At 36.5% G+C, this 26,345-nt stretch overlaps 1 protein-coding gene across 1 annotated transcript in view; it reads left to right on the top strand.

The window, feature by feature from the left end:
• Positions 1 to 26,345, top strand: part of GPC5 (glypican 5) — a 1,397,564-nt gene that overhangs the window by 37,199 nt on the left and 1,334,020 nt on the right. Inside the window, exon 2 of the mRNA XM_024123206.1 lies at positions 9,436 to 9,597. Within this exon, the coding sequence (XP_023978974.1) occupies positions 9,436 to 9,597 (162 nt within the window). The remainder of the gene's footprint in view (positions 1 to 9,435; positions 9,598 to 26,345) is intronic.

Consider the following 26,345-nt stretch of genomic DNA (forward strand, 5'->3'; position numbering starts at 1 on the left):
GGGGCGCCCGGAGCCTGTCCCCCGCAACGGGAGAGGCCACAACAGAGGGAGGCCCGCATACCACCAAAAAAAAAAAAAAAAAAAAAAAAAAGAAATAGCATGGTTGAATTTTTTATTTTTTTGGGGGGGAGGAGGGCATGTCTTTCTGGCATGATTTCTTTGTCTGTAGGGATGTTATTCTGTTCCTTGTTCCCTTTTTTATTGTAATAACTCTGTGTGAGATTTGACCTCAATATTTTTTGATGTTCAGTTCAAATGAAGTTGGTTTTTTTCCTTGGAAATTTAGGTTGAAATAGACTTCAGAGTAGTTTTTGTGACTTTACAGAGTTTCTTCTTCTGTTGGTTTTGTGTAGTGTTTAAAAGTATGGCTGCTTGTTTTCTCAAATTTCCTGGATTTATTTCCCTGCCCACTTTGGTCTGGACCTTCTCTGTGTATGTCTCTTAACTCCTTCTTCTGTTGAATTTTAATTCCGCTTCCAGACGTTTCTCTTCTGCGTGGGGTTCTTCCTTGGAAAGGAGCCTGCTGGATCTCTTTGGAGAGTTCATAGGGGTCTGGATTACTCCTGCTAATTCATTCATTTTAATCTTGGCTCCTTTGCACACATCCAGTGATCGAGAGGGCAAAACTCTCCATTTCAGCTGCTGTTCACAAATTGGTCCACTGTGCTTTCCTGTGAATTCTGGTTGGCTCTTTGGGGCTTCATCTGTCCTTAGGTCCTTCAGACATTATCCCTCTGCTTCATTTTTCTCTCTCCTGCCCAGACTCTGATACTGTGGAGATCTGTGGCTGTTGCTGTTTTTTCCCCACTCTACATATATTTTGAAGGTTGTGGGGATATTACATCACCTAGTTTTGTTGTATTTTTTGGATTTGATTAACGTTGTTCTATCTGGTCCATGTGGGGATTTGGAGATCCGTGAAAACTATGCTGCCACTGCCACCATCTTTCCAGAATGCCTCCCAATGTTCCTGTTTTAACATATTAACAAAAGTACACAAGCAGGTAGATGGCTGTTAACAGTTTCTTAAGTGGGGGAACCGAAAGGAAAACGTAGTAACCAGTACTGCTGCTTCTGGGTAGGCAATTAAGAAAAGCCCACACAATTCTGGTCGAGGGCCCCTTCAGCAAGGAGCCTGCTGTTTTATTTTTAATTTCATTTTGTTTTTAGCACTTTAATCCTCACAGAGTTTGGTTTTACTGATCAGAAACACGACTGCTGCTCCTGAGCTTGAGTTGCGCACTCTTGTTGTTTCATACGCATCCTCAGTTATGCCACGTTCTCTGAAGCCAGGCTTTTGAAATAGTTTAAAAATATATCTTATTACCACGTAGTATCTGTTTGGGGTCCATTTGGCTTTGCTTTCTTATGATGCTAGTTCTATTTACAATGGGAGAACTGAAGTCTGGGCGTTTGATCAACAAGGATCTTATTAGGTCCTTTGTGCTTATACTGTGAATAAAATGTAAGATATAGTTCTTTCCCTGAGGATGTGTAGTTCATCTCGCCTGTCTTTTGCACTGACACAGGAAACAAGGGAACTAGTTTCTTCTGGACTCTTTTCCCCCTCCACTGCGACCCTAACCCTTAAGTTACTACTGATAAAAATATCGTGCCAATTATACGTAACTAGGTCTTTGAATTATAGTCTTAATTTGGTTTGGAGTTTAGTTGTATGTTGGCATTACCAGCTTCCAAGATGCCAAATGAAAGTCTGGATTAATCAATGCAGATCCTCATCAACTTGAGGGATGTGTTTGCTCTAAGTGGTCTAAATTGCTAGCCATGCTTATTCAGAGGGTGCTGAGACATGATGGTTTCTCTTCCACATATGTTTAGAAAGCAGTCAAGGTAATTTGCATCTTTCTAAGCGTACTTTCCACCATTTAAAATTGGGCACAGGGGCTTCCCTGGTGGGGCAGTGATTAAGAATCCACCTGCCAATGCAGGGGACACTGGTTCGATCCCTGGTCCAGGAGGATCCCACATGCCACGGAGCAACTAAGCCTGTGTGCCACAGCTACTGAGTCTACTCTCTAGAGCCCATTGGCCACAACTACTGAGCCTGCTCTCCACAACTTCTGAAACCCACACGCCTTAGAGCCTGCACACTACAACTACTGAGCCCGCGTGTTGCAACTGCTGAAGCCCATGCACCTAGAGCCCCTTCTCCACAACAAGAGAAGCCACCGCAATGGGAAGCCCGTGCACCACATCAAAGAGTAGCCCCTGCTCGCCAAAATTAGAGAAAGCCCACGCTCAGCAATGAAGACCCAACGCAGCCAAGAAAATAAATTTAAAAAAAAAATTAAAAAAAATTGGGCACAAAGGCAAATGGCAACTCTATAACTTTATATTTTAGCCTATTTTTATTTTTGAATAAAACTCCTTGGATGGTTCCTAACCTAAAATGTATTTTCTTGCAACTTTCCAAACAGATGTCTTCTTTAGAAACAGGAATTGAAAATGGTCAGGTTGTCTGTACACAAACCATTTATAGATTGAAGGCCATTGCTTTCCTCTCAGTAGAGTGGTGGTGAATACGATAGCTTGGAAATCACTCTGCCTGTTTCCAAACACCAGCTCCACCACTTTGTGTTATGTAAGTATGTGTCACTGGGCAGCTTTTAAAGCCTCTTTATGTCTCCATTTCCTCACAAGTAAAATGTGGTAGTGATGGTACCTATGTCATAAGGTTAAAGTGAGGACTAAATGAGATAACGCATATACACAGTAGATCCTTGATTGTTGGTTTAATGAATGAAAATTGAGTGTTTATGATGTATTATACTAGGCTCTGAGCTGGACAACTGGCATACGATAATGAGTAAAAGTTCCTGCACTTGGAGCTTTGTAGTACAGATGAGGGAACTAATTAATTAGTAATCACATTTAGGAACATAACACTGCAACCATGATAAGTGCAATGAAGAGGAATGAGGGGCAGTCCAAAGGCATAGAGTAGGGACTGGAGCTGTCGGTGGGGTTAAGGAAAGTTCCTGTGGGAAGACTGAATTAAGATCTAAAGAAAAATAGATGGGAATAAAGTCGGGGAAGGTGTGTGTTTGCCGCAAGACTGTCTAAGACAGAGGGAAGAGCATGCAGAATGGCTCTGTGGAAAGAGGGCACCTGGTGAATATGAGGAAATAAAAGAAGTCTGGTGTGTGAAGGGAAGAGTACAATGGCTGATGTTACTTGAGATGAGGCTGGAGCACGAGGGAAGGAAGAAATGGTCCAACCCGGGGCCTTCTTGGGCCACGTTTAAGAATGTGATCTTGGGCTTCCCTGGTGGCGCAGTGGTTGAGAGTCCGCCTGCCGATGCAGGGGACGCGGGTTCGTGCCCCGGTCCGGGAGGATCCCGCGTGCCGCGGAGCGGCTGGGCCCGTGAGCCATGGCCGCTGAGCCTGCGCGTCCGGAGCCTGTGCTCCGCAACGGGAGAGGCCACAACAGTGAGAGGCCCGCGTACCGCAAAAGAAAAAAAAAGAAAAAAAAAAAAAGAATGTGATCTAGCAAAGTGATGTTTGGTATTTAAATTCTGGAGAGATATTTGCAGTGATCTGTTATTGTTGTTGTTGTTTATATTATCATTATTTTTATTCCCTAGCAGTCTTTCCTCTACCAAATATGTTTATATCCTTTAATATTTATTCATTGGTTCTCTTCCCCAGTCTCTATCATTGTTTTTCTCTGAACTCTAATTCCTCAATCTTTCCATTTAGGAAGAAAGCTGAGAAGATAGCTTTGTTTTCTTTAAGTCAATTTTACTGTTTGAAGTGGAATTTGCCTTTGTATAACTTTAGGCAATATAAATAAAAAACAATTGCCAAGATGTTACCTACTGTGACACATTTTATGTGCCTGAGCCTTTGTGCAGTGCTCCAGCACGCTGCTGTTTGTCTAACTTACACAAACTGAAGCCTGAGGCTGAATCTGTGTGGAAAAGGAGGAGATTGAAAGGTGGCTAGTGTGTGTGTGTGTGTGTGTGTGTGTGTACACACATGCACATTTGCATATTTTGTTTATTTATTTTTTTATTTTTATATTTTTATTTTTATTTTTTTTGTGGTATGCGGGCCTCCCTCCGTTGTGGCCTCTCCCGTTGCGGAGCACAGGCTCCGGACGCGCAGGCTCAGCGGCCATGGCTCACGGGCCCAGCCGCTCCGCGGCATGTGGGATCCTCCCAGACCGGGGCGCGAACCCGGTTCCCCTGCATCGGCAGGCGGACGCGCAACCGCTGTGCCACCAGGGAAGCCCACATTTGCATATTTTATGTTTGCTGATCTACAGTTGGTCAGTGAAGAGCTAATGTGGAAGCTGTGAAACTCTGCAGAGATCAAAGACCATAACCCTTACTCCTACCCTAAAATAAGGGAATAACTATATTATATTGGCCCATGTAAATACAATTGTCCTGAAACCTGGGTAGGCTTGGGATGCCCTGAGGCTCACCCCATGATGCACCCTCAGGGTTGTCCTCTTTAGGCACTGTTCCACGACGCATACCTTTTTCTCTGTTCTCTAGCGTACCTGTTATGGATAACGGGGCTTGCCCTGGGCTCCTGTCTAGTATAAGAGTTGTTAATCATATTAGCAAGATTTGTTTCTAATTTCTTTTACTGCAGTAAAATATGAAATTTACCATCTTAACCACTTTATAAGTGCACAGTTCAGTGGTACTAAATACGTTTATGTTATACAAACCACTGCCACCATCCACCTCCAGAACTCTTTTCATCTTGCAAAACTGAAACTGTCCCCATTAAACAGTAACTCCCCAGTCTCCCCCCTCTGCCCAGCCCAAGCCAACCACCATTCTACTTTCTGTCTCTGTGATTTTGGTGATCCTAAGAACCTCATATGAGTGGAGTTATATTTGTGTTTTTGTGACTGGCTTATTTCACCTAGTGTAATGTCCTCAAGGTTCATCCATGTTGTAGCATAAGTCAGAATTTCCTTCCTTTTTAAGACTGAATAATATTCCAGTGTATGTATATACCATATTTTGCTTACCATTCATCAATCCATGGACACTTGGGCTGCTTCCATGTTTTAGCTATTGTGAATAATATGCTGCGAATATGGTGTACAAATATCTCTTCAAGACTGTTTTCAATTATTTTGGGTATGTATACAGAAGTAGAATTGCTGGATCATATGGTAATTCTACTTTTAGGTTTTTGAGTAACTGCTATATTGTTTTCCACAGTGGTTTTACCATTTCACATTCCAACCAACAGTACACAAGTGTTCTAATAACTCCACATCCTTGCTAACACTTGTTATTATCTGTATTTTTCATAATAGTCATTCTAATGGGTGTGAGGTGGTATCTCATTGTAGTTTTTTTTTCCTTCCAGTTTTATTGAGATACAATTGACATATAACACTGTATAAGTTTAAGGTATACAGCATAATGATTTGACTTGCATACATCATGAAATGGTTATCACAATAAGTTTACTGAACATCTATCCTCTCTTATAGATACAAAATGAAAGAAATAGAAAAAAAGTTTTTCCTTGTGGTGAGACTCTTAGGATTTACTCTCTTAACTTTCATATATAACATACAGCGATGTTATTTATATTTATCACGTTGTACTTTACATCTCTAGTACTTATCTTTATAACTGGGAGTTTGTACCTTTTGACTATCTTCATCCAGTTCCCCCTTCTCCAACTGCCTGTACATATCTGATCTCTTTTTCTATGAGTTTGTTTGTTTTTGAAGTACAATTGGTGTACAACTTTATGTTAGTTCCTGTTACACAACATAATGATTTGACATTTCAATACATTTCAAAATAATTGCCATAAGTCTAGTTACAATATGTCACCATAAAAAGATATTATGTAGTCATTGACGATATTCCCCACACTTTACATTTCATACCTGTGTCTCATTTATTTTACAACTGGAAGTTTGTACCTCTTAATCTCCCTCACCTATTTCTTTCTTTCCCTATTCCCCTCCCCTCTGGCAACCACCTGTTTGTTTTCTGTATTTATGACTCTGTTTCTGTTTTGTTGTATTTGTTCATTTGTTTTGGTTTTTAGATTCCACATATAAGTGGAATCATACAGTATTTGTCTTTTACTGTTTGACCTATTTCACTTAGCATAATACCTTCTAGTTCCATTCATGTTGTCACATATGGCAAGATTTTATTCTTTTTCATGACTGAGTAACTTTATATATATATCACATGTGATATATATATATCACATGTGATATATATATATCACATGTGATATATATATATATCACATTATTTATCCATTCATTTATTGATGGGCACTTATGTTGCTTCCATATCTTAGCTATTGTAAATAATGCTGCAGTGAGTATAGGGGTGCATATATCTTTTCAAATTAGTGTTTTTGTTTTCTTCAAATAAATACCCAGGGATGGAATTGTTGGATTATATAGTAGTTCTATTTTTCATTTTTTGAGGAATTTCCATACTGTTTTCCATAGCAGCTACACCAATTTACATTCTCATCAACAGTGCACAAGGGTTCTCTTTTTTTCCACATCCTTGATAACACTTATTATTTGCTGTCTTTTTGATAATAGCCATTTGGACAATGTGAGGTGATAGCTCATTATGGTTTTAATTTGCATTTCCCTGACGATTAGTGATCTTGAGCATCTTTTCATGTGTCTGTTGACCATCTGTATGTCTTCTTCGTAAAAATGTCTATTCAGAACCTCTGTCTATTTTTTAACTACGTTGTTAGTTTTTTTGATATTGAGTTGTATGTGTTCTTTGAAGAGTTTAGATATTAACCCTTACTGGATATATCAGTTACAAATATCTTCTCCCGTTCAGTGGGTGGCCTTTTCATTTTGTCGATAGTTTCCTCTGCTGTGCAAAAGCTTTTCAGTTTGGCATAGGCTCATTTATTTATTTTGTTTTTGTTTCTCTTGCCTGAGGAGACATACCCAACAAAATATTTCTAAGATAGATATCAAAGAGCTTACCATCTATGTTTTCGTCTAGAAGCTTTATGGTTTTGGGCCCTATATGTAGGTATTTAACCCATTTGGAATTTATTTTTGTGCATGGTGTGAGAGGGTAGCCAGTTTGATTCTTTTGTGTGTTGCTGTCCAATTTTTCCAACACCATTATTGAAGAGGCTGTCTTTTCCGCATTGTATATTCTTGCTTCCTTTGTCATAAATTAATTTCCCATGTAAGTGTGGGTTCATTTCTGGACTCTCTATTCTGTTCCATTGATATATATGTGTGTTTTTGTGCCAGTACGATACTGTTTTGATTACTGTAGCTTTGTAGTATAGTTTGAAATCAGGGAGCATGATTCCTTCAGATCTGTTCTTCTTTCTCAAGATTGTTTTGGCTATTCAGGAACTTTTGTGTTTCCACACAAATTTTAAAATTGTTTGTTCTAGTTCTGTGAAAAATGGTCCTGGTATTTTGATAGGGATTGCATTGAATCTGTAGATAGCCTTGGGTAGTATGGTCATTTTAATAATATTAATTCTCCTAATCCATGAACATGGTATATCTTTCCATATGTTTATGTTGTCTTCAATCTCTTTCATCAGTGTCTTATAGTTTTCTGAGTACAGGTCTTTTACCTCCTTAGGTAGGTTTATCCCTAGATATTTTATTCTTTTGGATGTGATTGTAAATGAAATTGTTTCCTTAATTTCTCTTTCTGATAGTTCATTGTTAGTGTATAGAAATGCAACAGATTTCTGTATATTAATTTTGTATCCTGCAAATTTACTGAATTCATTGATGAGCTCTAGTAGGTTTTTGATGGTGTCTTGAGGATTTTCTATGTATAGTATCATGTCATTTGCATACAGTGACAGTTTTACTTCTTCCTTTCCAATTTGGATTCCTTTTGTTTCTTTTACTTGTCTGCTGCTGTGGCTAGGACTTCCAACACTATGTTGAATAAAAGTGTCAAGAGTGGATATCCTTTTCATGTACCTGATCTTAGAAGAAATGCTTTTAGTTTCTCACCACTGAGTATTATGTTAGCTTGGGTTTGTCATATATGGCTTTTACTATGTTGAGATATGTTTCCCCTCTGCCCACTTTCTGGAGTGTTTTTATCATAAATGGATGTTGAATTTTGTAAAAAGCTTTTTCTGTATCTATTGAGATGATCATATAATTTTTATTCTTCAATTTGTTAATGTAGTTATCACACTGATTGATTGGGGATATTGAACCATCCATTCATCACTGGGATAAATTACAGTTGATCATAATGTATGAGTTTTTTAATATAATATTGAAAATTTGGTTTGCTAATACTTTGTTGAGGATTTTTGCATCTATTTTCATCAGTAATATTCACTTGTAATTTTCTTTTTGTGCTACCTTTGCCTGGTTTTTGTATCAGGGTGATGCTGTGTTTGTAGAATGAGTTCCAAAGCTTCCTTCCTCTGCAATATTTTGGAATAGTTTGAGAAGGATAGGTGTTAACTCTTCTCTAAATGTTTGATAGAATTCACCTGTGAAGCCATCTGGTTCTGAACTTTTTTTTTTTCTTTATTACTGATTCAGTTTCATTACTGGTAGTTAGACTGTTCATATTTTCTGTTTCTTCCTGGTTCAGTCTTGGGATATTGTGCATTTCTAGAAATTTGTCCATTTCTTTTAGGTTGCCCATTTTATTGGGCTATAATTGTTTGTAGTAATCTCTTATTACCCTTTGTATGTCTGGGGTGTCAGTTGTAACTTCTCCTTTTTCATTTCTAATTTTATTAATTTGGGCCCTCTTGCTTATTTTCTTTATGAGTCTGGCTAATGGTTTATCAATTTTGTCTATCTTTTCAAAGAATCAGCTCTTAGTTTCACTGATCTTTTCTACTGTTTTTTTTTTCCGAAGTCTCTCTTTCATTTATTTCTGCTTTACGATTTATTTCCTTCTACTAACATTGTTTTTGTTGTTGTTGTTGTTGTCATTGTTGTTCTTATTTTTCCATTTCCTTTAGGTATAAGGTTTGGTTGTTCTTTTGAGATTTTTTTTTTGTTTCCTGAAGTAAGCTTGTATTGCTATAAACTTCACTCTTAGAACTTCTTCTGCTGCAGCCTATAGATTTTAGATTGTTGTGTCTTCATTTTCATTTGTCTCTAGGTATTTTTTGATTTCTTCTTTGATTTCTTCAGTGATCCATTTGTTTAGTGGCATATTTGTTGTTAGTAGGATATTTTTTAACCTTCCCGTGTTTGTGTTTTTTGCCTGCCGGTGGATGGGGCCAGTTTCTGACACAGCTTGCTGTGGGATCCAGGGTATCCTAAGGCTGGTGTCAACCCACTGGTATCATTTTGCTGGTGGGCATATAGAACATGAACCTGTAATGTGCAGTGCTGATCATTAATGTCTGATACGTAACATGTAATGTTTGTTAAATGAACAGGTAATGATTAGGAAAAATATTCTATGTATTCCAGGGCCTGATCTTCAGGTTTGCATAGCCAAAAACCCTGCATGTTGCACCAGGAAGATGGAGGAAAGTTATCAAATTGCAGCTCGCCAAGATATGCAGCAGGTGCTTCAAACATCCAGCTCTACATTAAAGTTTCTGATATCTCGAAACACAGCTGCCTTTCAAGGTAAATGTATCTTGATTTCTGAAACTGAGCATAAATCTTGCTATGTAATTTACCTATTATTATTATTATACTGGTAAATTTGTCTAGGTTTACTTCTTTGTCTTTGCATATTATTCTGGTATAAAATGAGGTTTTAGCTTTTCCTGACCTTCACAGCTTGTTTCTGAGGTCATTCTGGGGCATATAAATCGACGTGGAGTAGGGAGTCTGTAATGTTAGTGAAATTTATGCCTTTCTGGGGGTTCTGCCAAATCCTGCAATACTCTGACCCATGGTTTTACTTCAGTATGAACAGACATGATTATTAGATTTTATTAAAATAGTCTATAAAACAAAGTCTCATCACTTTTAACTGGGTAATAATAGATTCATTTTCAAAAACATAATTAAAAACATATTTGTCTAATTTTTTCCTCTATTACTTCATGTGATTTTCCTAAGAACACCAGTGTGATATATCGAAGGGTAGACAAGTCTGATAAATAATAAAATAGGAAATATTAATTGGATGTTTAAGGGTCAGCTATGACCAGAACTCAACTTAATTCAAACAATATATTCAGAAATAAAATGAATGGGTTATAAAATTACAATACACATTGGAAAACAGGTGATCTTTTTCTTATTTTAGTCATCTCCTCTGTACAGTTCCTTATTGCTACAATAAAATAGCTTAATTTATTTTTCCTTTTATAAAGCATTAGCTATTCTTATATGATTAGAATGAAAATATTTAGATTACACTGCTTTTCAAACAAAATTATTGCTTTTGTTCAATGCAAAATATAACTTCTGCTAGTATTCCTTTTTAATAAGTATATTAATATCAATCTATTTAAATAATTTGTGCATTGTTTACATACAGAACTAAATCACAAAGCTGATTATTTTTAAAACTATACTTATTAAATAAAATAAATATAATAAATCAGGACAGAATTTAAGTTGAATTAAAATGTAGTTCATGATGAATTGATGAATTTTTTTATAGAAATTGTGACATGTCAGATTTTAAGATGTTTTAATCCAGTAATATTTTTAGATGTCTTAGAAAACAACCTTATTTATGTTTTGGAATTTATTCATGTGAAATTGTTGGAGGCAAGTATATTGATATGCCTTTTAAACAAAGATTGGTGGCTTGAACTGACTGAACTAGAAGATATTAACTACCCACAGAAAGTGATGTAATGATTTTTTCTTATGAAAATGATAGTGTGTACAATATGAAGAATACATTTTAGAGATAAAGGGGCAGTGAATAAATCAACCTTACCAGAACAGGGAGATGTGGATGGGAATTGTGGACCATATGCTTGAAAAGGTAAGTTGGACTCACATGGAAGAAGACTTGAAACATCAACTTGAGTTTGAGAGAGTCATTAAAGATTTTTGAACAGGGAAGCTTCATTATGATTTCTCATCTTTTAATGTCAAAACTAAATCCCTCCAAGTAAGAAGGTATGGCCGAAGAAGATCATGACAAAACAAACCTACTTTTTTGGAGAGCAGTGTTAACCATATAGGTAAAAGAAAGTGCCAGCAGTTACTATCACATAGGGACTCAATGAATGGTAGTTGAACATTTTCTTCTGTCTTCAAATATACTCTAAAAACCTTTTCACATATTGTTGGATAAATTGATCAAGATAGAGCACATTAAATCAAAAGATTGGGAAAAATATAAAACTTGGAATGTTTAGACTTTTCACATGGGTTTAAGCTGCTGAAAACTTTTGGTGATATTGCTAAAAGTTTGATGACAACTTATCAGTAGTATAAGGACATGAGATTATCTCTACTGGAGTGTCAGGTAATATTATGTATAATTTTTGTTCTTTTTTGTTTAGTAAATTGTACCTGATATATTTAATAGGGCGAGTTTTGCTGTGTATTTGAGTATCAATTATAAAAGTGAAAAAAGTAGGGCCTTTCTTAAATATAATTTGTTATAATAAATTATCATGTTCTCCCTTTGTGGCATGTCAATTTTATTTAAGAATCATGAGAAGGCAAGACAGCTTTAGAATAAATTTTCCTAAAGGCTAACTTTACTGGAACAAATTCTCTTACAAGACGAATACCTGCTTTTGATTTAATGAATAGAATAAGTAGCTTTAGGCTTAGTTCCATAAAAACAAGCTAAATACATGTGCTAAAAGCCATTTGAGAGATCACATTTGCTGCATCATAACTGAACAGGCTACTTTATCAATAAGTAAAAGCCCTCTGTCTAGTTTCTATGTAATGAAAATGTCTGAACACAAATCAGCCTTTGTTTTTCCTAAGAAGAAAGAAGCTAATACATTTTAGTGGGAAACTTAGTCTGCTTGAGAGCAATTTAATGGAGGAAATCATTTCACTGCTTAAGTCATGTAAGTAGATGTGCTACATTTCGATCTTTTTATTTTTTAATATTTCACTTATATTTCCTACTTCAGCAGTACTACCCTGTCCTTTTAGCCATATTTTGGGTTATAAAAGACTTTGGACTGGGATGTAGTATGGTGCCTTCTCTCATAGATCTTATGGGGTTCCTCGGAAGCAAGTTTTTGAAGTAAACCTTTGGATATGACTGGTGGGGATGGTCGCTTGGGTGTGTGGGTGTAGCGGACCCCACACAACTGTAAGATGAAGCCTGGGAGGTTGGGATTGTTCCGAAGAGAGGAGACAGTGCCGGCAGCTGGTACCAGAAGACATAAGGTTATTCCACGTACAGCCCACATTCAGCTCTGGAATTTAGCCCTGGAAGGTAATATCACTGGGACTGGAATCAGCCTCCTTACTGGGATAATTCTACTTTTTGCAGTTAAGGTGTTTGTTATAGGTTTCCTGAAAATAAAACAGGCAAACAAACATATGGTTTTGGAAGAGCCCATAAGTACGACCTGGGGTTCACTGGGTCCTGTGGGTTGTCATTCATGTAGCATACAGCCTTTGATAAGATGAAAGGAGCAAGCGGGTATTCCTGTGTCTGTTGCTCTTCATAAATTAGTGGTGCTGTTTGCACAGAGACTGCTGGCTTCGTCACAGTGCAGACAACAACTGCTCTTCATTTTCAGGGGCTTGATTATGTTCATGAATAAAGTGGGCAGCCTGCAATAATGTGAGTTTGTTTCCCTTCGGCTGCTTTATGAGTGTGGGATTGCCTGCCTTAAAAACCTTTTGCAGGGGGGTAGGGGTGGTGGTGTTGGGGTGAACTGGGAGATTGGGATTGACCTGTATACACTAATATGTATAAAATAGATAACTAATAAGAACCTGCTGTATAAAAAATAAATAAATAAAAATAGAGATCATACTTTAAAAAAGAAAAAAAAACATTTTGCAAATATTTTTTATAAATGTTTTATTTATTTATTTATACACTAAAGTTTGGTGTGACTCATGAAGAAATAAAGGAAGTTGACAGAGAATGTGTCAACCACTGTAAAAAAAAGCAACTCTTACCCAGCTTTCAAATTTGTCAGTTTTTTTTTTTTTTTTTTTTTTTTTTTTTTTTTGTGGTATGCGGGCCTCCCTCTGCTGTGGCCTCTCCCGTTGCGGAGCACAGGCTCCGGACGCGGAGGCCCAGCGGCCATGGCTCACGGGCCCAGCCGCTCCCTGGCATGTGGGATCTTCCCAGACAGGGGCGCGAACCCGGTTCCCCTGCATCGGCAGGCGGACGCGCAACCACTGCGCCACCAGGGAAGCCCCAAAATTTGTCAGTTTTAAAATCTCTGTTTAAATAAGAGAATAGGGCTCAGTTTTTGTTTTCTTTAATTTAAAACTATACAAAATTTTCAGCATAATTTTCAAAAATAAACTGCAGGAATATTTGGGAGAATACGGAAGCTTATCTTTTGTTTAAATGTTATAAAGATAAGATTAAGAAGTTTTATCTTTCCTTAGAGATGGATCTTTTCCTATTTCTCTCATCTTCAAATAGCTCACATATTTCTAAAATATATGGTATATACTAAGTCTTTATTCTGGAAGTTTCCAGTTTTTTATATGGCATTTAAAAGTTGTGCATTATCACAAAAGACTCAGTGATGAACGATATCTAGAACAAGAAGGAGTTAATATTTTTGTTGACGATCTCATTCTCTGGGCTAATTAAATTTTCATTCTTGATTAAAAGTACTTGAAAGATTGGTAAGCTTGTCCTCTTCGGTTGAAATGTTAGATTTAGGACTTTAATAAAAATTACATTCCTATTTTTAATGAAATATAGGAATGTGTTCAAAATTAAATATCTTTGTTTAAAAAGCAGGTAAATTAAGAGTGAGAATGTGAATGTAATTAAAGTATTGTCCTCTTTTACACTAACAGATATTACCTACTGTGAAGTGTATAGCTAGTGTATAGCTACTGTAAAACCGGTGTAAAATGTATGTACATATCCACATACATATAGTCGAAGGCACAAGGATGTAGTGAATATTTGAATATCTTAATGTATGAGAAGATGAGTAGATTTATATAAATGTTACAATAGTAAGCCTGGAGTACATTAATCTTATTTTGTTCACTTTTGTTATGCTTTACAGAGGTGAACAATATTTAAAATTATTCCTTGGAAGAGCATTATGTGCAAGGATAAAGGAACATTGCTATTTGTAACACTGAAAATTACCCTGATCAAAGGCCCAAGGGTAAGAGAACAGGTAGCCTCAGACTGGCAGTGTTGAGGAGACGTGTTGGCTTTTCTCTTTCTCCAGCACCTAGAGCAGATACTCAGTAAATGTAATTAACTGAACTGCATGAATACATGGATAAATGAATGAATGGATGAATGATGCTTAGCAGGAAGCTGGTTCTGAAATAAAATGAAAGAGTTCTGCTCTCCCCCTTCATCCTTCCCTTCCCTTCATGCATTTAATATCTCTGTTGAGTACCTACTAAGTGCCAGCACCGCCAGGTGCTTAGATTGTACCTTGCCCAAATTTTCAATCTATTTTACTTTTATTGGCTCCTTCAGGCTTCTGATATGCCAACATTTGTTTACTGATTTTATAAGCTAGGAAGGAGGGAAGTCCCTGGCTGTCCAGTGGTTAGGACTCAGCACTTTCACTGCCGAGGGCCTGGGTTCAAGATCCCACAAGCATCATGAAGGAGCACATTATGTTTCTGTCGGTGGTGTGTTCTGAATGTGATTGCATTTTCCCCTTGGTTTGAAGCAGCGCATGGTTTAGTGTGTTATCTCACACGGCAGCCACCAGTGCAATTGGTCTTTATCCAACTGTCCTGTATCTCTGAAATGTTAAAAATTGTTTCTTTTGAATCTGTGTCAGCAAGCTGCTATTAATTATGAAAATGACTAATTTTAATATAGTCTAGATGAAAGTTCCAGAGCTTAAATTACTTTTCAGCTGGAAATAAAGCTTGCTTTGCATGAAGCAAAAAAATGGAAAAGCGTAGCACTAAGTGTGGAAACACATTGAAGTGTAGAACTAAGAGGTTACTTTGCCATATTTCTTTTTTAAATTTTAGGAAGTAAACTTTTAGTTGTTTTAATTCTGACTGATGATAGGTTATGATAATATCACCTATTGCTATGATAATCTCACCTAGAAAGCACAATAACCTGCTTATGGTAGGTTAAACAATTCTTTCTTGATTTTATATTAAATACATTTTCAGTTAAATCTTTTCAATGTGAGAACTGTGCATTTATTGCCTAGAAGATGAGTTGGCATTTCATCAGGGCCGTTATCATTTTGTTATCTTCATATTAGTTTAATCTTACTTTTACATGAGGGATCACAAGGGATGATTCTTAAAAGGTAACTATGTATTGAGTAAAGGCCAGGACATGTGGGAGGTTACAACTAGCTATGTTTTTGAGATTTATCTGTCCCCCTATCTCTTATTCATCTATGTGAATTGATTTGTAAAATTTCTTTTTATAGATATGTGGCATTTATTTACCCTCCCTGTGGTGGGCATTTTAATAATTCCCAACTTATATTTGCACTTGTAGTGCTGCAACAAACATTCTTGTTCACGTCTCCAAGGGCATGTGTTTCTCTAGGGTTTATATGTAGAAGTGAAATTGTGGCTTATAGGCTGTGACCTCGTCAACTTGACCAGATATTACAGAATTACTCTTCTAAGGAGCTGAACCTATTTAAACTGCCACAAGCAGTTGGTGTGCTTTGTCCTTATTCCATATCCTTCCCAACACTTCCCAATAATTCTGAAATTATTGTCAGAATTTTTTAAAAATTCTAAAAAAATTTTTAAATTAAAAAAATTTAAAAATAAAATTTGGTGAACTGATAGATGTGAAATGGTATCTTGTTTTCAAAACATGCAGTTTCCTAATTACTGGGGTGTCTGAATGTCTTTCCAAAAATACTTCTTTATTTTGCATGTTCTTTATTTTCTCTTATGAATATGTCTTGTGAATCTGTATACACACTTAGGGGATATGTACCATGTTGTGTTTCTGTATGTATTAAAAATTTTCTTCTAGGTACAGATATTGCCACGTCTTAGAGTTTTAGCTAAAATAGTTCAAATTTCTTTCCATATTCTCTGGCAATTCAAGCTCTCCGGAAGTTTTCTGCACATTTCCACAGTCTGCAGTCTCATGGTTACTCCTGCCTCTGCTTCCCTGCTTTTTTTCATTTGCTTTTGTGTCTCTTTTCTATCATATTAATTCAGTATGAAAATTTGTTTCTTAATTACCACTTCCGTAGACACACACATACATGTACACACATTAACCTAAGTTGTATGTATAAAATAAATTTTATGAGACGATGGTGATAAAGGAAGGTGAAATCTAAAAATCACTAATAATTTCAAACTGAACACGGATTCCTGTGTTTGCAAGTGTTTTCTAGCCCACCCTCCACCATCAATCCATGGAACTACCATCCTCACATCATTCTCTCTGGCCCTCGTGTCTCCCACTTCCTTGTGTGATACTCTGCTCTTCTCCTCAGATGGTGAGATGAGGGGATCTTCTGGTTCCTTACATTTATTACATGAGCATGGAAATAGCAACCATCACGTGGCTCTGAGGGTGTATTTAAAAGAAATACTTTTGTTTTAGGTTAAAAAACATTTTATCTTTTTATGGTAAAAATTACCGCAGCTTTATTGAGATATAATTGACATTGTGTAAATGTAAGATGTACAACCCATTGATTGGATACTCTTATGTATTGCAACATGGGTACCACTGTGGCGTTAGCTAACACCTCCATCAAGTCACATAATTACCAGTTCTTTTTTGCAGCAAGAACATTTAAGATCTACTCTTTCAGCAACTTTCAAGTATATACTACAGTACTGTTAACTGTAATCACAGTGATGTTCATTATAGCCCCAGAACTTAATCATTTTGTAACTAGAAGTTTGTACTCTTTGACCAGGGTCATTTCTCTGCCCTCCAGCCCCTGCTAAGCACCATTCTACTCTCTAAACTTAGTACTTGTTGATCAACCTATTGTCTATTAGATATTTTAGAACAATGAATTTCCTAAATCCCACGTTCATACAAAGTACAGTGAGTGACCTTTTATAAAGTGTAGACAAGGTATATAATCTTTTTTTCTCCTAGTATTTAAATTGAGTCTGTTTTATATTTTCAAATGTTAAGGTTGATAACATTAGTAATCTATGGAAAGAAAGAAACAGTTATGAACTACTTTTGAAACAGAGCTCATTTATCTTAGAAGTGTTTACTTCTAAAAGTAGTAATAGGCTATTAAAGTTAATCAGGCATTTTTAGAAGATTCAAAATATGTTTTCTTTAAAATATTTTTCTCATTTTGCTTATAACTAAATTATATGAAAAAAGAAAATAAGCTGAATTAATATCACATTTTTCTAAATATTGTGTGGCAGTAAACTTCAAGGGAAACTTGTGATGTCACTAATGTGTGGTTGACACTCACTTTGTAATGTAATATTTATGAATTCTTTTAAAAACCTTTTACTCCATGAACAAACTTTTTCATTATGTTGATAATGCAATCTAAAATGTAGATGATATTAAAAAGTGCAATTCATGCTTTCCCCCACCCCCAGATTAGCTTTGTGCATTTAACATCTGAATATGGATTTTTTTTGATCATGACAGCTAATATATTTTGTCAGTGTGTGTCTTGGAATTAATATTTCTAAGAGTAAGCAGTTTTAATATTGAAAGTAGGGTATTTCCCTGTTTATAAGAGGCTGGTAGAAAGGTAAAGATTGAGGGATCCTTTGAATATATCTAAATTTATTTAATGTGAAGAATACAATTACAGTAAAAGTAATAATTTCATTATATGTTTTTACTGATTATAAATTTCATTAACGGGCTTCCCTGGTGGCACAGTGGTTGAGAGTCTGCCTGCCGATGCAGGGGACACGGGTTCGTGCCCCGGTCCGCGAAGATCCCACATGCCGCGGAGCGGCTGGGCCCGTGAGCCATGGCCGCTGAGCCTGCGCGTCCGGAGCCTGTGCTCAAAAAAAAAAAAAAAAAAAAAAAAAAAAAAAAAAATTTCATTAACAAATTCTGTTGAAATATATCCTTGATGCACTTACCAGCTCTTTTGATAGATCATTTTTTTAATAGCTATTTTTGAGTCAACATATTTAGTTTTATGAAGGGTGACTTGTCTCTATTAAATGTCCAATGTTTTTTTTGTTTTGTTTTTTTTTTTTGCGGTACACGGGCCTCACACTGTTGTGGCCTCTCCTGTTGCGGAGCGCAGGCTCAGCGGCCATGGCTCACGGGCCCAGCCGCTCCGCGGCATGTGGGATCTTCCCCGACCGGGGCACGAACCCGTTTTCCCTGCATCGTCAGGCGGACTCTCAACCACTGCGCCACCAGGGAAGCCCTGTGCAATGTATTTTAAGGCCCTACAAAATTTTATCTAAGCTAAGTAATGCTATGATTTAATGATAAATTTATTTATCTTATTTTTACAAGAAAGATAAAATATTGGCATTATTAAAATATTAAAGAAATTATTTTAAAACTCAACAATGTATCTTTTCACATTTTGTGTACTACCTCATAAGTAGTTGTTTATCGTGAGATATTTGTGTCTCACTATGGTTGTGTGGCATATGCCACATAAAAACCTTTTGTTTTTCCTCTGCCTTATTGGTTGAACCCCAAGTTTGGGGGTGATCACCCTCTATGGCAATGTGCTTAGGGACAGTGAACCCTGCTGGAGCTCTAGGGGATGGTGTGAAATGGAATAGGAAGTGTGTGTATGGTGGTGAAGTTTTGAATAGCTGCGGTGGGAAATGTGAAAGAAAATGAACCAAAATCCAGTTAGAAGGCTAACATCGGAGTCAACTAATTAATAGTAAAACCAGTATGCATGATGGTATGGCTGTTTTTAGCCCTTTTTAGTTCTTGCCTAGGGAGAGGTTTCCAGTAGAGAAGTGCTGATACATGGTTGAGCACGGGTGACAGGAAATTCATTTATTCTCCCACAAATATTCCTGGGGCAACCTCTCAGTGCCAGCAGAGTTCTCAGTGCTTCGTATGCTTCAGTGAATGAACGAAAGATCCCTATCCTCAAAAGTTGCATTTCAGCAAATAGAAAATCAATATTATATAATACAGATACACGTTAGAACGTATTAAATGCTTTGAGATAATGTAGCATGTAGCAGGGGGATTGGGATTGGGAGGGTTGCAACTTTAAATTGGCTAGTCAAAGAAAAGTTGGCATTTGAGCAAAGATTTGAAGAAAGTGCAGGTGTTGGCTCTGTGGATGTCTGGGAGGAAAACATTCTAGGCAAAGGGAATAACCCGAATGCAGGAGTGTGTGTGTGCCTTGAATGTCAGAGGAATAGCAACAGGGAGGCTGGTTTGGGGCGGCGCACGGTGGGTGATGTGGAGGAGATTGGAGAGGCTACCACAGAGACAACGCGAGCCCTCGTGTTGGGCTTCTTAGGCTTTTCTTCTGAACCAGGAGTTTTCAACCATAGGTGTGGATTGATTTAAAAAAACAAAACAAAACAAAGAAACCTCTATCTAATTGTTGAGGGGCCTGTAGAGGGGCTAGGGTGGACTGAGAAGCCCACTTAGAAGATGATTATAACATTCCAGAAGAGACGTCATGGTGGCTTAGACCTGAGCGGTGGCAGTGCAGGTGGTAAGAAGTGGTCAGATTCTGGATATGTTATGAGCATCGGTGGGTTCAGGGTGTAGCAGGAGAAAAAATGAGGCCAAGGAGGGGCCGCTTGTGGTAAAATACACCGGGGGTGTATTTGTGAGGTGAGTGCCTGCGTGTAGTGGAGGTTGGTTAAAGATGCTGAGACTCTAGGATGGGTTTCCACACACACTGGACTTTGGAATCTCTGTTGGTAGAGCTGGAGTCTGAGACAAATTGTCACCTGTTTCTAAAGTTCTCAGTAAAAGAGGGATGTCAGTGGGTGTAACAGGGGCGTTGGTTGATTATTGAAGGAGGATAATTTTTTTTTTTAAAACCACTTTGTTGAGGTATGATTGATAAACAAAAAGCTGTATTTCCTGTATAAAACTTGATACAAACAATTTGGAGATAAGTATACACCTGTGAAACCATCACCACAATCTATGCCATAAGCATATAGGAGGAGGCTGATCATTGACAAGAGTAATGGTGTGGAAGAGCCAGGTGACATCCAACTCCTCCCTATGGCCCAGCTCTGTAAAGTAGTAGAGATGTTTCTTTCTTTTTTTTTTTTTTTTTTAATTGGTGTATAGTTGATTTACAATGTTGTGTTAGTTTCAGGTGTACAGCAAAGCGAATCAGATATACATAAACATATTTCCACCCTTTTTTAGATTCTTTTCCCACATAGGCCATTACAGAGTATTGAGTAGAGTTCCTGTGCTATACAGTAGGTCCTTATTAGTTATCTATTTTATATATAGTAGTGTGTATGTGTCAATCCCAATCTTCCAATTTATCCCTACTCCCCCTTACCCCTGGGAACCATAAGTTTATTTTCTACATCTGTAACTCTATTTCTGTTTTGTAGATGAGTTCATTTGTAGCCTTTTTTAAAGATTCCACATATAAGCAATATCATATACAATGCGATATTACCCAGCCTTAAAAGAGAACAAAATAATGCCATTTGCAACAACATGGATGGACCTAGAGATTGTCATACTCTAGTCATACTTACATACTCTTGTCGTACTTACTGTCATACTCTAGTGAAGTAAGTCAAAGAGACAAAGAGATGTTGTTTCAATAACATATATCTAAGTATGAAAATAAAATTAATTTTGATAGAATAACTCATGATTCTATCCAATGAAACCTATTTTCAACATTTAGCATAATTTAAAGTGAAGGACTTTATAAAGAAATGAATAACACACAAATAAATAAGATTGGCTTGAATGAAATTTGTAAACAAACTTTGAGAATTGACTGGAGAAAGCATGTAGTGAGACAAAGTATTTAGAATAAAGTTGCATAATAGTAATTATGGGCAAAATCATGAGTTTATATATGAAAAATTTATTTTAAACTTATTTTAATTATAAAAGGTATAACATGGTTATATAAAATTGAAAATAAAATCTTTGTTTGTCAATAACTCAGCAAGTAATGTTCTGTGATGAGCTTAAGTCCCTTAAGACTCAAATTTGAAGTCTTGGTGGTAATTCTTAGAACACCAAGAACACATTTTACATTTTTATATAAATAAAAATGAACTAAGTTCTGTTTACCAAACAATATCAATAATTATCAATCATTTCAATAATGTCTTTTTATTATATCATCTCTTAACGAATTAGAAATACTTACAGTTCATATAAGTGGCATTATTGTCTAATTTGAAATTTTAAATAATATAATAATTCATTGTAAATTATAAAATACAGTTTATTAAAACTGTGGGAATGTTCTTAATAGTTAAGCTTTTTTCCGCTCTATAGCCTTGGGGGAAGAGCAGATTAAGATTAAAATATTAAACAATCATCCATAATATTTAATTGGTAAAGTGGTAAGATATAATGGAAAATAAGATACCTCTCTTTCTTCAGGCAAATAGAGGACTTAAATTTTATAGCCATTCCTCAATGTAGCTGTTCATGATGGGAAATTATCCATGCATATCTTCATGCTTGTAGCATAAAATATATCTAGCAATAAATGGGATATATATGCTATAGCTTTCATGCAGAAGGCAGAGGGCTTGAAACAGCATCTCAAGATCCAGAAAGTCATAACTGTAAATAAAAGGTAATTGTTGGATAGCTATGCTGTGTTCTTTTATGCCAGAGTAATTCTGCCTGTGGGCTAACTTTAATATAAACAAAGATAATTGAACTTTTGCACCTTGAAGAATATTTTCTTCTTGTACTATTTCTTTGACTCCGTCTCCTCAGGGTATAAACTTGACTTGAATATTAACTTATGAAGCATATTCATTTTTTTACCATAAGTAGGAATCAACTGAAGCTACTTTATAATAGAATAAACATTGGTCTTTGTTATGGGAAAACATTTGTTATTCATATCAGATAGGCAACATGTTTAAGAGTTTAAGAACAGGGTTCTAGAGTTAGAGAACCTGAGTTTGAATACTCTCTCAAGACCTGCATCTAGGCTTTCATTTCGTTGCTTGTAGGATGGGGATAATAATAGTACCTTCTTCTAGGTTGCAATTAATAAGGATTGGTCATGGTAATTCCAGTAAAGTAACTAGTATCATGACTGGTATGTAATAAGCACTCAGTAGATGTTAGCTATTCTTCTTCCTTTACTTGTGGTGTATATTTTTTCCCCAACATTTGATTGGCAGCAAAACATCTCAGGGTAAAAATTGTCTAATGGAATTTCTATAAGTGGGGAATTGCATAAAGTCAATTGGCACATTATCACAAGTGCCTCAGTGGCCAGGCAGGAGAAGGGCCTTGGTGATCCAGACTCCTGTATCCCTCCTTGGACCTGCTCCTGATGGGCTTTCCAAGAGTTATATTGCAAGTGCATGGGGTTATGGCCAAACATGCTCTCTAATGGTAAAGACAAGCCATTGAGAGAAATTATTTGGTGAATAATAACTGGTACATTTTAAAGCAAATTCTTTTTACTGCCCAGCTGGTAATCAGATGTAATTTCAAATTTCATTAAATGGTATTAAATTGTAATATTTTGGCTCTCACTGTAGTAGAAACTAACATAAACACCAAAATCTAAGGTTTGGTGCAAAGCGACAGAGTCCATGGAAAACTATTCAATGGCTTAACGAAAGCCTTAATCTTCTTAGTATCCTTTGCCAAATGAGAGTAACTTCACATGTGAAAGGCTTTACATTTTTGATATTGCTAGATCCATTTGGATCACTTTCGGGGATGTATGCAGTTTACTTTGGCATTTCTTTAGATTATGCATTTGTGAGTTTTTAGATAGAGCCACTAACTTTAAATTGGTCCTTTCACAACAGCATGGAATAAATAAGTAAATGCATAGTCTTCAGAGCAATGTGAAAGGTTTTGTGGTTGGTAGAATATGGCAAAAAATTTCATCTAAGATTTCACTGAACTACTTTGGAGGGTACTGTTCATTAAGATAATTTTTATTTTGGTCCAAGTGTTGCTAATTATTGTTCCATAAAATTATGTAACTATTTGATAGTTGTACTTCCTACCTGCTGGAAATGTGAAATATTATTATTGCTTGTCTGGGCGGCATTTTAGAGGGTTTTCTCTTTATGTGAGGAAAGACAATATGGAGAAGGATGGACACTAAATCCCTGAAAAGTGTGATTTAGGAAAGGGGTCAGAGGGGTGGACAAAGGTGTCCTGCGGTTTAAGAAGGAACAATAGATTCTCTGTTCATGTTATGATTTTTAAAATCTGGGTTTAATATGCTTACTTTCTAGCTGTAGTCTCAGGGCAATACTTTAGCATGATCTAGGCCACCTGCTTAATTTGTTTTTATTATGAACCTTCAAAGTAGGTTTAAATTAAATGATTTGGCAACTCTTATGCAATATATTTAGTGTATTTGTTATTTTAATGGGATCGTATATTTCGAATGCAAATTAAGAATATATTTAATAATCGTTAGCCTACACTGGTGCAGCTATTCTGGAAAGCAATTTGACAACACTTAGCAAAAATATGTGTTCTCTCTCCCTCTTTTTCTTCTTTCTGATTCTCTACTGCTTATATATATATATATATATATATATATATATATAGGAAAATTTTTTAGAGAACATTTGGGGACATATAAATGCATATTAATTGCAGTGTTTGTTGTAATAGCTGGGAGTTGAGACAGTCTGGGTGTCTGTAATTGAGGGAAAGGTAAGAAAAATACACAGAAATGCGTTATGGAATAGTATGCATCATGAGGAATAATCAACTGGATGCATACCTAGTGACAGGAATAGACTTTAAAAACTTAGAGTGAAGAACAGCAGAAAGAGAATGAGGTATGTAGCACGGTACCATATATGTACCTTAAAAATACATGTACCAGGGCTTCCCTGGTGGTGCAGTGCTTGAGAGTCCGCCTGCCGATGCAGGGGACACGGGTTCGTGCCCAGGTCCGGGAGGATCCCACATGCCGCGGAGCGGCTGGGCCCATGAGCCATGGCCGCTGAGCGCGCGCGTCCAGAGCCTGTGCTCCGCAACGGGAGAGGCCACAACAGTGAGAGGCCCGCGTATCGCAATGTACCAAACAATTCTATATATTTTACTGGAACACATACAAATCAAAGAGTTCACATGAAGCACATTAGAGTGACTGCTTAAGGGAATATGATTGTATAATTATTGTACCATCCAACCTCATATATTTTAAGAGATATGGGGGATGTGAAGAATAGCTAGGAAAAACGAAAGTGAAAGAAAGTGAAATTCTTAGGTATAAACCTTCCAAAACGTGTACAGGATCTATACGCTGAAAATGCTGATGGAAAAAAAAAAATCAAAGAACCTGAATAAATGGAGAGACATACCATATTCATGAATTGGGAGACTCAACATAGTAAAGATGACCTTTTTACCTAAATTACTCTATAGGTTTAACATAATTTTTATCAAAATCCTAGCAGACTTCGTGTGACCTATGCAAACTTTTTCTAAAATTTATATGGAAAGGCACAGGACCTGAAATAGCTTAAACAACTTGGAAAAAGAAGAGTGAAGTGGGAGGAATCACTCAACCAGACAATGAGACTTACTATATAGCTACATTAATTGAAAGTGTGGTATTGGCAGAGGGATAGACACATAGAACAGATTAAAGAGCCCCAGAATAGACCCACAAAATTATGCCCAATTGATTTTTGATAGGTGCAAAAGCCATTCAATGGAGGAAGGAATTCCTATTCAACACACTGTGCTTAGCAATTGGGTATCCATAGGCAAAATATTATTGTAATATTTTTGTATTAAAATGTCTAAATGTTTCAACCCAAAGATTTTCACAGGTTCTGTCTTTTCTGCCTTCATTTAGAGAACCTTTCTTTAATTTTTTCCCTAAGGCAAAATTTATTAAATAAGTCACCTCTGTGTATCTATTGAATATTCCATCAAATCTAAGTGCTGTTAATCATAGACCCTCTCAATTTCAGTGCATTCTAGTAGGCAGTATAAATTTATTCAAATAAATATGGTAGCTTCATCAAAAGCTTCTTCCCAGAATTTCAGTTAAACTAAATAAAAGTTAAATCATAAACATTGTTTGAGATCTCACTGTTTACTCATTTCTTCTCTTGCTTTTTTCAGTAAGGACACATTTCAATGTCTCTTTGTTTGAAATGCTCTCAAGAATTGAAATATGTTAAAAGTTTTTAAAACTTTTTGGTGTATATTTATTAAATATTGATTTAAGATTTTGGCTGATTTCTTTTGGTTGTAGTATGACCAGTTAGTTTATCTAATAGTCTGAATGAGAGAAGAAAAGGAGTGTTTTGTTAATGATGATAGAGAATAGAGGAGAAAGAAATTCTAAGTATATTTAAAAGAAAAATTTAACAAGACTGGGTAACTGAATGACTGTGGAGTGGGATTAGGAAGAGAGGGAACCTAAGATCAATGTTGAGTCTTGCAAGAGAATACTCTCAGGGACTGATTTATGATGTCCTCATTTTCCTTATTTCTATCTTAATTTTTAGTAAAGTTTTTTTTTTTTGAAAATTCTGTTCAACTCCAAGTCTGTGGGTAAGCTGCTATAGAGAATTCATCCATTCCTTCATCAATATTTTACTTAGTATATGTCAAATACTGGGCACTTAACTGTATTCAGGCAGTCCTCGATTTGCACAATTTTGTGTAACTGAAACTCATGCCCATCTGAACCGGGTCCTTGACTGACATAGCTCCATTGATCTTAGTTACCAGAGAACTGTGCAAAACGAGGACCATCTGTCTTTCATCTAGAGACAGCACTGAAAATGATGACTGCTTTCAACAAGCTTAAAATCTATGGCTGGAAATAGATGATTACCTTTCAGTGTGTTTTAAGGATTTAAGATACCTTTCAGGATATAAGATAAGATCTCAGACAGATGGCATCTGATGTGGATTGCTGGGGAAGAAGATTGGGAAAGAAATTCTGAAAATGGTGATATCGAGGGAAGAACAAAGGTCAGGTGATTCCTCTCCCTAGTGAAGAAGAAGGTCTGGAGAGTTAAAGGGCCCATGAGTACTTCCCTAAGGCCACAGCCAAGTGTGGGAGCTGGGAATGTTGGGAAGTAAGCTTGAAGAGTATTTAATTTCCCAAGAATCTGTGTTTGTGTCCTTTCTCATTCCTAATTTTGCTTCTCTCTTTCATACCTTTCTTAAA

The sequence above is a fragment of the Physeter macrocephalus genome, chromosome 13 (assembly GCF_002837175.3).
Source record: "Physeter macrocephalus isolate SW-GA chromosome 13, ASM283717v5, whole genome shotgun sequence".
NCBI classification, from domain to species: Eukaryota; Metazoa; Chordata; class Mammalia; order Artiodactyla; family Physeteridae; genus Physeter; species Physeter macrocephalus.